Genomic DNA, 13,411 nt, shown 5'->3' with positions numbered 1-13,411 from the left:
GAGTTGCGGGGTCGCGGAATGCGACCCCCTCATCGCCGCAGACGACCCCCACCGCGTCTTCTTCCACTGCTTGGGGGTCGATCACGCATTCTGCGCCAGGACCCACCCGGGTGAGACAGATGCGTGCCCTAACTGCACGAGGTTAACCGTTTCTCAACTTGACGCTCGGCTTGTCAGGGCTAGGACCCTGGTCGGCTGGACTAGACGAGATAACGGTGAGACCGCCATCGCCACCGGACCGGGGACCCCAGTCGGGCAGCACGAGCGGCCCCCCGGCTCATGGGACCCCCACCGGTGCCGATGCCAAGACTAGAGCGTCAAGCGTCCACGACGCTGACGCCACCTCCCGCCGCTGCTGCTGCGATGGGGGCTTGTCCCCACCGCAGCATGCTAGCAGCGGCCCTCCCTCCCCCCTGCCAGCGAGGAGTCGATGGCTCTTCACGATGACGACATGGCGGAGGACGGGGAAGATTTCCTGGAGCTCCCGTCGTACCAGGACACCCAGGAGGTGTCCACGACGAGCCCCGGACGGGGAGAACCTCCCGCAGCCACCGAGGAAGAGATCCTCGAACCTGTGGCGGCTGGTTTCAACGAATGGCTAGCCTCACTAAGCAACAGGTTGTTAGCAGCGCTGTTCTAGCTTAGCTTGCTAGGACAACACCAGCTCGTTAGCCTCTTCAGAGCCGGCGTCTGTACCACGAAGAACGAGGCTACAATCGGGTGCTTTGAGACGCATAAAGGGTTTTCATAAGAGTATGTTGAACTGTTTATGCTGTTTCCACTGTTCTGTGTTTTATTCTGTTCCATTAAAATTTCCCAAAATACACAAGCACACTATCCAGCCCCGGTCAGGAGGTCACGACGCTAGGGGTCCCTGGGGGTCCCCGGGCGTCGATGCCCTCCTCTATAAGCCCATTGTGCCTATCAGGCCTGCCTTCACAGCATGATAGACAATAATGGGATACTTCTCTGCCTGTTTTCGACAACTGTCGGGGTGCATCGATGCATAGGGATCACTAGGTGGTCCCCGTGTTGATAACCACCCCTTATAAGCCCAAAGCGCTTGGAAAGTCCCTTGGTGACTTTCCAAACGCTGCTGGGATGAATACTGTGCATGATATGAACAAGACAAAGGTAATAAACCCATTGCTAATTCTATATGCCAGTGTACATGGGTCACGCCAAAAATTTTCCAATTCTACCATCCATCCGGCAGAGGGCGCCAGAGGCCCACTGTGGGAAGGAAGGTTTGCAAGATGGCGGCGCGGGTCGAAGGTCACCCCAATATTTACAACCTGCCAAGCACCGTGTCACGCCAGCCTCTGGAGGGCGACAGAGTGCTTCCTTCGGTGGAGGTGGCTCCGTCGCTTCCTTTAGCCAGGCCAAGAAGCCTAGACAAGATGGCGACGGACTTTGTAAACACAAGGGAGCAGCGTGGAATGCTTCCGTACTCAGTCACGTGACCCCCACGCTTGCACGGGCCCCGTGGGTTAGGTGTCGACGTCACCTGTTTCCATGGAAACGGATGTCAACGTCTCTTCACTCTTGGTGAGTTAGCCGTGACTATTACTAGCTATGGTATGCTAGGTTGGCATAGCCTCCAGTCAGGATGCTGTTGTTTTCACTTAGTGGCTGACTAGCCTCACTAACATCGACACAGTTAAAGAGCAGTGTTGTTTTGGTGCAGTGCTTAGACAGTCCCCTAAAACAACACGTGGTGGCCATAGCTCTCCTTCGTTCTTGGTTAGCCAAACAACTACAGGTAGCAGCTAAAGGCTAAAGGCGACCTGTAGCTAGGCTAGACTAGACCAGGCTAAGCTTACAGGCTAAGCTAGTTAGCCCTTTGTCTACACTACCACGATGGAGGCTCAGGTTCACTGGGTGCCTTGAGACAATTAAACATAAAGGGTTTTCATAAGAGTATGTTAAACTGTTTATGTTGTTTTACACTGTCTTTGTGCTTTATTTTGTTGCATTAAAAATGTACTAAAATACACAAGCACATTATCCAGCCCCGGCCAGGAGGTCACGACGCTAGGGGTCCCAGGGGGTCCCTGGGCATCGAAGGCCTCCTCTATGAGCCCATAGAGTCAGGCTGATGTTGTTTCACTTAGCGGCTGACTAGCCTCACTAACATCGACACAGTTAAAGAGCAGTGTTGTTTTGGTGCAGCGCTTAGCCAGTCCCCTAAAACAACGCTGCGGTGGGCATAGCTCTCCTTCGTTCTTGGTTAGCCAAACAGCTACAGGTAGCAGCTAAAGGCTAAAAGCGACCTGTAGCTAGGCTAGACTAGACCAGGCTAAGCTTACAAACTAAGCTAGTTAGCCCTTTGTCTACACTACCACGATGGAGGCTCAGGTTCATTGAGTGCTTTGAGACACACATAAAGGGTTTTCATAAGAGTATGTTAAACTTTTTATGTTGTTTTACACTGTCTCTGTGCTTTATTTTGTTCCTTTAAAAATGTCTTAAAATACACAAGCACGTAATCCGGCCCCGGTCAGGAGGTCACGACGCTAGGGGTCCCAGGGGGTCCCTGGGCGTCGATGGCCTCCTCTATGAGCCCTTTGTGCCTGACAGGCCTGTTCACAGCATGGCAGACACTAACGGTCTCTAATGGACGCCACAGTACGAGTCCGCTGGACCACGTGGCGACGTCATCGGTCCCCGTGGAAATGTGCACGTTGCCCACGGGACTGATAACAGCAGCGCCCCCTCCCGACTCGCTCGCTCGGTGAGCAGCTTTTGGGAGGGTTGCAATCCGAATCTGTTTTTATCCCAGTACATCAGCGTTGCACTGTGTTTACTGGTTAAGCTCAGTACGGCAGTGACACACTGTGGTTGTACTGGCCAGGCTCCCCTGAACAACAACAACACATTGTGGTTGAACTGGTGTGTTTTCCACATGCCTTGTGTTACTTCCTATGTCAGACGAGTGTGTCTCTCTCATGCGGAAGATAAAAGCAGCCACGACTCTAAGAGAGAAGGTTCTCTCTCTCTCTCTTGAGCATGAGCGTTACCAGAGAAATATCTACGAATCAGAACCGACTGGGTTTCTGTTCAAAGCTTTTTCTGGTGAGAAAAAGGGGGGGGGGCGTACGGCCCTTTCTGAATCTGAAGGGCCTCAACAAGTATCCATTTCTTGGTTGACGACCGTAAAAGCTGTTGCAAAACGGTACATCAGGGGCACTGATGGGCGGGCATCAACCTCTAGGTTGCTTGCCTCCACGTTCCAGTCTGGCCTCCACACAGAGAATTCCTGCACTTCGGCTACAAAGGGGAGTGTACGAGTACACGGTTTTTCCCTTTGGTATGTCATTGAGCCTGCGAGTGCTCGTGCAGTGTACCAATGCGGCCATAGCTCCACTGCGGCGACAGGGGATCGGTCTGTCGACTTAACTTCGACGACTGGTTAATTGCTGGCTCAGAGGAGGAGGTGGCACGGCACACGGCCGTGGCCCTCTCCCACCTGACGTCGCTATGTTCACAATCAACGTCCAGAAGAGCGTTCTGGTTCCATCTCAGCGGACCACCTTCTGGGGGATCTCGCTGGACTCGAACACGCTCAGAACGCGGCTGTCCAAGGGCAGGTTAGACAGCGTCTTAGCTTGTGTGAGGTCTTTTCGCGTAGGGCGTCAAGTCACTTACAAACTAAGCATGCAGGCGGTGAGTCTCATGGCTTCAGTCATTCACCTAATCCGCTTGGGCAGGTTCTACATGAGACCTGTATAGAGGTGGCAGCGGGCTCTTCGGATCCCACTCACCTCAGGCTTTCAGCAAGTGGTGGTGTTTCCAGGGTGTCGTGGAGACACTCGGATCGTGGTCGCAGGTGGCTTTTCTGTCCCAGGGGGTCAGTATAGGCGCTGTGATATCACAGAAGGTCATCACCACGGACGCCAGCCTCACGGGGTTTTTCCTCGCTCTCAAACAGTTCGGTGCTCGGTTCCGGGTTGTTCTGTCTCAATCAGAACATACAACACCGCGACCATGTGCTATGTCAACAAGCAGGAAGGTTTGGCCTCCCTGGTGTTGGACGGATTGGCGTGCGAGATGGCGCTGTGATGCGACTCACGTCTCGCGTCCATTCAGGCGTTCCAGGTGCCGAGCCTCCTGAACGAACTGCTTTATGCTTTCCCACCAATAGAGCTGATCCTCCCCATGTGGGGGAGGGTCAGGCTCCGAGGGTTGTTGATGTTGCTGGTGGCCCCAGCATGGGACACGTAGAGGTCAGGAGATAAGCTCCTCTCCTTCACGACGTGCCTTGGGCCCTCCTTGTCGGCAGGGACTTGCTGCGGCAGGGAGGGGGGACGCCCTCAGGACCTAGACCTATGGGTCTGGCCCATGAGAGGGTGAATTTGAGCTCGTGTGGCCTTCCCCCTGACGTGATGGCTACCATCCAGGGCGCAAGGGCCGTGTCCACGAGGAATGCTTACGAGGTCAGATGGGGGTTGGAACAGTCACCAGTGGTGGTGGCTTTCCAGGCCTCGATGTGTAGCATTCTTACTTTCTGCAGGGAAGGCTAAATCAGGGTTTATCCTTCTCGACGGTGAAAGTGTATTTGGCTGCCATTTCGGCTTGCCACCTAGGTTTCGACGATGGCAAGACGGTGGGTCAGCATAACTTCGTGCGCCGATTTATGAACGGCGCCGGAAGGGCTAGACCGGTCAACAGGCCACTGTTCCCAGTCTGGGAGTTGACGGTGGTGCTGGAGGCACTGTGCCGTCACCCGTTCGAGCCTTTTGAGTCTATGGACCTGAAGGTCATTAGTCTAAAAACGGTCCTTTTGGTGGCCCTGTCCACGGCTAAACGGGTCAGTGACTTGCATGCGCTCTCGGTGAGCCCGGAGTGCATGAATTTTCTGAACAACGACAGGAAGGTTTTTCTTAAACCAAACCTGCCGTTCGTTACAAAGACCGGGGTGGTGGCCCCAGATCCGGTTGAATTGGTGGCTTTTCATCCGCCTCCCTTCGCTTCGGCGGAGGACAGGCGGTTACATTGCCTCTGCCCGGTGAGAGCTTGAAGCTCTATTGCCAGAGGACGGCGGCCAGTCGCTCATCGACACAACTCTTTGTCTCTTTTGGCGTGGGGGTTCAGAGGAAGGCGGTCACCAAAGCGACGCTTTCTAGATGGATCCGTGATGCCATTAAGCTGGCTTATGTGAGTAGTGGTGTCCCTGTCCCGGGGGGTCTGAGGGCCCACTCTACTAGAGGCATGGCTACGTCCTGGGCTCTCTACAAGGGAGCTTCGATCCAGGAGATTTGTGCGGCTGCAAATTGGTCGTCGCCGTCGACTTTGCGGCCTTTTACAGTCTGGACGTGGCGGCGTCATCAATGGCGCACGCTGTCCTGGGTGTGGCTGCTGCCTCCAGGTCAGTGGAGGATAGGGAGTAGGATTGGGGCCTTTTCTCCATATCTTCCGACTTCCTCTTTAGGTTTCCTTGGGACCAGCAGGGCTGTGTCTTGGGGATAGGGCCCTGCTCCTCATTATTATGAGGCGGACTGTGTCTGCCTGTTAGTAAATAGGGCAGACTCTAGAGTCTGTCAGGGCCTACTCTTGTTATCTATCCCGCACCCCAGCCCGGTGGGCTGGGGGGGCGCCCAGGGGCCGTGAGGTCGTGGACCTATGGCCTGGGGGTCTTAGGTCACGTCCGGGGGGGACGTGACCTAGGAGCTGAGGGGCGTGCGGGGTTGTCAGGGTTGTGTGGCTCATTACCTCAAGGGGGGTTTATGAATCCCATAGTGAGTAGTAAACGGAGAACCGTGGTAAAACTAGAGGTTACGAATGTAACCCCGGTTTTAGTAGGTTCGGAGTTTACTACTCACCAGACACCCCTTTCTGTGCGCATTTGGCATGCAGAGAGGAGAATGTTAAGAGGAAGAGCCTACGTCACGAGGGAGCTTTATACTCCCGGGTCTTCCGGACTCGTGACATACCCTTAGCCAATCAGTATTGGCACCGGGAGCGTGTGTGTTGCTCTGTCTCATCGCCTGAGGGCGCTGATATCCCATAGTGAGTAGTAAACTCCGAACCTACTAAAACCGGGGTTACATTCGTAACCTCTAGTTCTGGTGCACTCGGCACACGCTTTCCTGTTCACCAACTCCTTTCTTTCCCTCTCTGTCTCTCTGTGTCTGTGTGTGTCTCACTTTTCCTGTCCGATAAAACCTTGATTGTCTTCAGTTTTAGATTCAGTATCATTTAGGAAGGTATTGTGATTTCGCTTTCATCGTCAACAGTCGAAATTTGTTAAACGCTCTGCGCAGTTGTGGACAATAAGGTTTACTACTTACTTACTCACAGTACAACTTACTTACTTCTTTCCTTCATTAATTCATTAATTCCTTCGCTGTCCCCATGTTTTAAGCTTAGAGTGGATTGTTTTTCTTCTTTGTTTATTTGCCCCATCTGTGTCCCCTTCCACATAAGTGCCATTGATACCCTTTAAACTCTTTCACAACCTTACACGCTCAAATGCAAAACATCATTCAAATGTGTAATATGTTCTCCAGTGAATTTAGAATTTAGAAGTAATCTAGTACACAATTTGGTCATTTCCAATGACAGATATTAATATAATGAAGGGATTTGGAGACTTACCTTTTGCCCTGGAGGACCCTCAGGCCCCTTAAGGAAGACAAAGAAAAAAGATATAGGGGAGAGAGAGAGAGAGAGAGAGAGAGAGAGAGAGAGAGAGAGAGAGAGAGAGAGAGAGAGAGAGAGAGAGAGAGAGAGAGAGAGAGAGAGAGAGAGAGAGAGAGAGAGAGAGAGACACAGACAGACAGACAGACAGACACAGAAAGAGAATCAATGTAAGATGAAATAATATGGTCAACACAGCGGAGAGAATGGGTAAGCTTGTGGTGGGGAGCAAGCACAAACCCTTCAGGCAGAACAGAATCACAACCAATCCCTTGTTTTATTCTTGAACAAAGAAAAAAAATGACAGTGTGCTTTCGTTTCATTGAGCTGGACCTTAAACAAGAATCTGCAATGAGACCATGAATAAAGAGAGCATTTATGGTGGTATCTTTCATGTTGATCTTACTCCATTTTTCCTTTCAATGTCTGTCAGAATCATCTTGTTTGACTGACCTGGAATCTGAGGCTATAGTTCAATGCACTGAAGAGAAGAGCCCATTATGCTCAGTGGCACAATCGTTGGAAAACTGCATGGAAGTAGCACGTTAGGTGAGGCAACACAGTTGGAATTTCAGCATGATAGATGATGTCTATGCACACCGTTCCTATGTGCAACGTACAGCTTATATACTGTACATACTCTACTGTCACAATGGAACTAGGGGCCATACATCCTCAACCCCCCCTTGTGTTAATTACGGGTCCACTTCTACACTTTCAGAGATAAATCAACACTTTGGATTTTGCTGTGTAACTTGGAAGAGCAGCTTCGTAACTGGCAAGTGAAAACACTTAACGTGGAAGAGTCTCTCTCAAAAAAAGGAAAGTTAATTCCTTCCATCTTGGCAAACAACCCTAAACTAATGTTGGACCACAGTGGTTCATCAACGCCTTCTTGTTTGGCTGTTATGACACGCCTTGTTGGCCAACGTTTCTCTCTCTGTCGGCTCGGGAACTCAATGAACGCCATTTGGCTCGTCATCTTGAGCTGGGTCTGTGTCCAGACAGAACCTCAGATCATGCCCAACAAGTCCTTTTACAACAACCCTTCTGCCTAATCTTATCACTCTCCCTGCAGTATAATGGGAAAGAAATCCCTGATGACTGTAAACGCCCAAATACCTGGAGAAAAATATGCCAGTGGTAATATGCTGGCAGGCCCAAGTCCAGCTACATTCAAAAGTAGCTGATGAGGTTGAAAAGTTAGTTTTTCTGTGAGTATACATTTAATTTTCTTCTGGGGGATCAATGCAGTGTTCAGGCCTTCTTCATAAACAATTCCCTACATGATATACAATTAGGCTATCTATGATTTTACCTTCCTTAAGCACCCATAACAAATCACCCCTTTATGCTATGTTTGCATGTTTAGGAAGCTGGCCTGTTAAATTCCCAGCAGCATTAGGTTCTCACACTTAAAGTACAGTAATAGGCCACAGTTCCAACAAATTTATGGCGCATACCTTCTGCTTTCACAAGAAAAACCTCAATGAATGACTTTCCTCCCTATCGGCCTACCAGAAGAACAGTTTTCCTCTCAAAAAAGCCTTTGTTAGCAGTCCTCTGGGTAAACATCTTTATGACCCACCGGGTATGTGAGAGCATGTGCCACTCGCTGAAGAGCTAATTAGCTTAGCTACATCTGAGAGCACTCAGGAGCTACAGACTGACAAGGAGATTTTTTCCAGAATGTCAAGAGCCCCTGTGTCGTCTTTGCACGGCCCCTTTTTCCTTTCAGCACTGACTCTTGACATTGGCAATATAGAGGTTGAATTCCCAAACATCTTCGCTAAAACTGACATTATTATAGGAGAAAACTATCTATTGTGATACTGTACCGCACCACATGCCTAACATAGTGTACCTAAAACGCTTCATTTAACAACCACAAAGGAATGGAATCCACAAATGGTTGGCTGGATAGTCCACCGGATGACATTTTAAGTAGAGCATCCGCATACAGCCTATAAAGCACTCAATGTTTGGTCCTTTCATTCATGACTCGGAAACGACAAACAATGAGGTAATTGCCAGGTCAGTTCCCACACTCTGTGTGCAGTTGAACATTTGCCACTTGAAGACTTTGCACAGGTTTCCGAGTGGGCATTATTTCCAGAGTATTAACAGAAAATGGCTTTGCTTGATCAAAGAGCGTATAGGAGCTACGTTTTCATTGTGGGTTAAAAGGTGCAGATCAAAAAGGTGATTTTTACTTGAAGGGTCAAGGGGATACCTTTACTAAAAGGCTTTTGTTGACCAACAGTGAAGGTACTCTCAACTACATAGCAAACAAGCAAGCTCCATTATAAAAATGTTTTCTCTTATTCAATATCCACAACAAGGAGAGGATGCTGTATGTATTTTGGGTGCACCGAGCACCATGTCTCCGGCTATTCACTTACAGCTTTGCTCCTCATGTTTGGCTCGGATATGAAAGGGAACTTAATGTCAAGGACAGCAAGATATTTAAATTGTCTCCTCATTATGAAAGCATATTGAGGGAATAAGATCCCTGCATGCATGCCTGTACTGCATTTGAAGAGAGGAAAAAAAAATCTAAGGTGAGCCACTGATGCATTGTGGGTAACCTCTGAATGAACAGTGCGCAGAGCGAATGCCTGTTATCCTTCCTACGGCAAGGGAAATAACACCATGAAACAGATGGAAGGCTTTGTTCCGGTTATGGATGGAACACCACATACAATATCCCGCAGATTTTCCATATTTAGTCTTTTTTGAAGCCAAATCAAGTCCCAAATGAAAACTTGAGCACACGGCTGCAAGCCACCTTTATAGAGCTGAAGACCCCCTTAATTTACCCCAGAGAGACCTTATGGCACTGAGGATTTCGAATTGAGTCCTGCAAATATTTCCTTTTTCTTCTTCAACCCCCCACCCCTCTCCCCTCCGCTTCTGCTCCACAAGAGCTTAATCCTTCTAACCAGGACCATATGTTCTGGAAGGCTGTTGGAAAACTCTGGAATCCACTGCTGCCTCTTTAACAATAGCATCTACATCAGAAACGCTGAGCTATATCAAGTGGGCATTAAGTCCTGGAGGCTAACCCTGAAAGAGCCAAACGTTGGCTCTGGAATGACCTCAAAGAGACCTATACCTCATGCTCAATTGTTCTGATCTGAAGGCGGTGATCAAACATGGTCCTTTCAGAATCTAGCACAAAGAGGAGTCTATCTGTCTAGTCGCTTTGTTTCCACCTAATCCATGTTTGATTTTCGAGTGCCAGCAGAGGGCGTGGACTTGTTTCTGGCCAGCGGACTATAATTTCTATTCCCTCTCCGGCAATATAACAACGCAAATCAAGATTACAATACCTAATTCAAAGACAATTGTATAAACCTCATCCTCGAATCCACTACCCCTGAACATCTTTTATTTTTCTTCCTCTCTAAGTCTCGGGGCTTCCAAATGGGTCTACAGTTGGCTGAATGAAACAGAAGCTCTGTCTGAAACTCAAGACATCTGACAACCTGTATGAAGTAACTCCAGTGTGTTTGAGCGGTCACATCACATCAATTTTTTTTCTTTCTTTACGACCGCTGAGATGTGTGTGCGCTCATCTCATGCTGTTTTAAAGGTGGATTGATTCCCAAATGACGACATTATTCCTTGTTAAAAGTACATTAGTGTCAGGGTGTGCATTTACTAGTGAAATAGTATGCCTTGATCCACAAATTAATGAGAGGAGCATATAGTTTTTCATTCAAGGCTCCTTGTGAGTGCTGCAATCTCATTTTGAGCAGGGTTCCCCATTCATCCTTTGAAGGAATACACTGGTACCCTGTTCTGTAAGCACTGGAGCACTGTATGCATTGGTATGCAGGGATGGAATGAGTACTAGAATATCCTATTCAAGTAGGACTACTGTTTCTTGACATACAATATTAGTCAAGTAGAAGTACGGTTGTTGGGGTTTAAATTTACTGATGTGCAAGTACAAAAGTAGCTCTCTGGAAGACAGGATGTGAATGTGGCATCCTGAACCATAAACATTTCAATATGGATACAGCCTACCAACCAATTCCTGTCCAATTTACTGATGCTCTAAAGCGGTGAGTATTTTATTTGTTTATTTTTTTAGATTTATTTTTGGGCTTTTTTTATGCCTTTATTGATAGGATAGTAAGTTGATAGGAAATGGGGAGAGAGATGGGGAGTGACATGCAGCAAAGGCCGTCGGGATCGGGACTCGAACCCGCGACGCACTGTCAGGCTACTTTGGAGCCTAGGTGCCCGGGCCGCTACCCCAGTGGTCCGGGCCGAATATTTTTTTTTTTTTTGATTTCTCAAACATTGACGTATGAGGGAAAAGAGGTTCAAAGCAAACATAAATAATATCCTCTCTATGTGACATACTGTTAGTATAGCTGTAGGTTACTCTGTAATATTTGCCTTTCAAAAGTATTTGAGTAATGTACAATACAGAAATCTACTTAGGTGAAAGTAAAATTATTGATTTTAGAATGTACTAAAACAAGACAGGGTCTAACAACTGCATGGCTTCATATGGATCAGGTAGAGAACAGAGACAGATAGAGAGAAAGAGAAAGAGCGTGAGTTTGTTTAATCTCAAGGCAATTACCACCCTTTAGCATTACCCCCATTATCTCAATCTTCTTGCCATCCTTTATTCTTTCTACCCTAGCTAACCAATTCATCAGTTTGTCCCACTAGAGATTTTTTGGAATAAAAACAAATCTCTGATATTAAAGTTCTTGCATGGACCCAAGTGTGCGGAACCATTTTCGTTTAGTACATTTCAGAGGAAAATATAATCAAATGCCTTATTTGATGATAATTGGAAGTGGGGAAAAACATCTCCCTATAAGAGGTTCATGTGTTCATGCGTTACATGTGGGAAAATATGTTTTTAACAGGGTTTATTATGCCAGTACTCTTCACCATAGTACCAATAAATCACTTTTTTAATACATCTCATAAATTTAAATGTAAAATCAAAAGCATGATGCAAAGAAGACTATTATGATGGAGTAGCAAAACCCTAAATGATAGCATTCATGCGAAAATTACAAAGGATGATTGAGCTAATAAGATTCTTGCGCGAGAGGGGATTCAAACGGGCCTTATGCCACCATTGGTCGGTTTGCAAATTATACAAATGTGTCCGGGATAAGAGAGGCGTGATGAAGCATAATTTCCCTTAATTACAAAATGCGGTTATGAGACCTTTCTCAAAGCAATCAGGGCAGCTCCTCACTGAAGCCGAGCACCACAACACGAGAGAAGGCCATATCATTATTGTGGAAATGGTTCGCCCAAATATAACACTGATGTTAATCAACATCCATAAATGAATATTAAATGGCCTGCCTGCGTGTGGCAGGCCTGGATTCATTTTGCACAAGTAGTTGTGACAATATTCAGCCGTAATGAAAAATTGTCAAAATGAAACTTGGTGCTGTGAACGAAATTGGAAAACAGACTGCCTTGTCCTCTCCTGCCTTATTTCAAATAATCTACGCAATACGCCAAATGATCTTGGCAGGGTCATTCAGCGGGAGATCGCAAACAAAATGTGTGTGGAAAAGGGTTTGTGCTTACCAGCGGTCCTGTATCTCCAGGGGTTCCTGGATCCCCCTGTAGGAAATATAAAACATCCAATTAATTGTAATCACCATGGAATAAATTATCGTTGCCTTCTTGAGAACATAATTGGACGTAGTTCTAAGCATATTGAAAAGGTGCAAAAAATTATACGTAATTTTTCTTCTACGACAAGTCACACAACACTTTTTCACCAAAGCATACATTATTCTTTACACTGTAGTTTGTGTCTGAACGAGCAGGTGCCAGACAGAAACATCTCACATGCTGGAGAGGTGGAATTCAGGGTTGAACCTGTGCTGCAGTCTGCATTCAAATGAATGAACTAAGCTCACACTATTGCTAACACTATTTGAACTGCTATTGTTGCACATTGGGTCAAGACAGTCCTGTATGTTTAAGCTCAGAGCAGGGTTGTAAAAGTACATTGCACTGGTTGTTTTAATGGCTATTTGCCACCTGTTACATTCTCCATTTTGGAAAGGGTTTTATTGTTTTTGGATGCACCTGCCTGTTTCAGGGTTCAAGAGGTGTCCAGATTTATGGATATTAATCCCCCTGCGTGACTCCTTTTCTTAGGATGATCCATGCCACCCTCACTGTGAGCAATTCATCAGAGCCACTATATAATTCCTTTCCCTAGAGAGAGTTGTCTAATTTCTTGGAAAAACTGTCTCGCTTCAACTGCTGAAATGAGCAACTGGAACAGTTGAAAACAATAATGACCGAAAGACTTGGAAGGAAACCGATAAACAACACTTAATATTTTTTGCACTCCCGCGGCGATCTCCGCCAAAAGAACAAAGATCTTCTGGGGCTCTGGGAAGGTTTTATGGCAGTACATAATTGACAGGCCTTTATGTTCCTTTTTCAGCTTTCTCTCACAGGCAGAGTGTACATAAATTAGTGTGATGCCAATGACAGCCCGAACACATGGAAACCGTTACAGTTTAATGGAAATCAACCAAGTAAACATAAATCCATAAAGTGAGGCATATTCTTGGGAGCATAGTCTTGTTCTGTGGATAAAGATTAGGGTAATGTGCTAGTGTGCAACATGTCTTTTATCAATTGCTATAATCATTAGAGAGGTTTTCTTTAAGCTTAGTGCCCTATCCCTACATCTAACCTCTTGTGAGTCAAATTACAATTTTATGAGTCAAAAACAAACTCTAAAATGCACTTGAAA

The 13,411-nt window shown here is 47.1% G+C and overlaps 1 protein-coding gene across 2 annotated transcripts in view; it reads right to left on the bottom strand.

Annotated features, from left to right (window-relative positions):
• The window catches only part of col25a1 (collagen type XXV alpha 1 chain), a 202,396-nt gene that overhangs the window by 46,652 nt on the left and 142,333 nt on the right, over nucleotides 1-13,411 (bottom strand). For both annotated transcript variants that reach the window (XM_080452033.1, XM_080452034.1), the window contains exons 8-9: nucleotides 12,220-12,255; nucleotides 6,598-6,624 (exon numbers count right to left, since the gene is read on the bottom strand). In XM_080452033.1, coding sequence (XP_080308159.1) covers nucleotides 6,598-6,624; nucleotides 12,220-12,255 — 63 coding nt within the window. The remainder of the gene's footprint in view (nucleotides 1-6,597; nucleotides 6,625-12,219; nucleotides 12,256-13,411) is intronic.

This window comes from Gymnoscopelus braueri (genome assembly GCF_963280865.1).
Source record: "Gymnoscopelus braueri genome assembly, chromosome: 15".
Lineage (NCBI taxonomy): Eukaryota > Metazoa > Chordata > Actinopteri > Myctophiformes > Myctophidae > Gymnoscopelus > Gymnoscopelus braueri.
The sequence above is the reverse complement of the archived record's forward strand: the minus strand, read 5'-3'. Positions and strand labels throughout refer to the sequence as shown.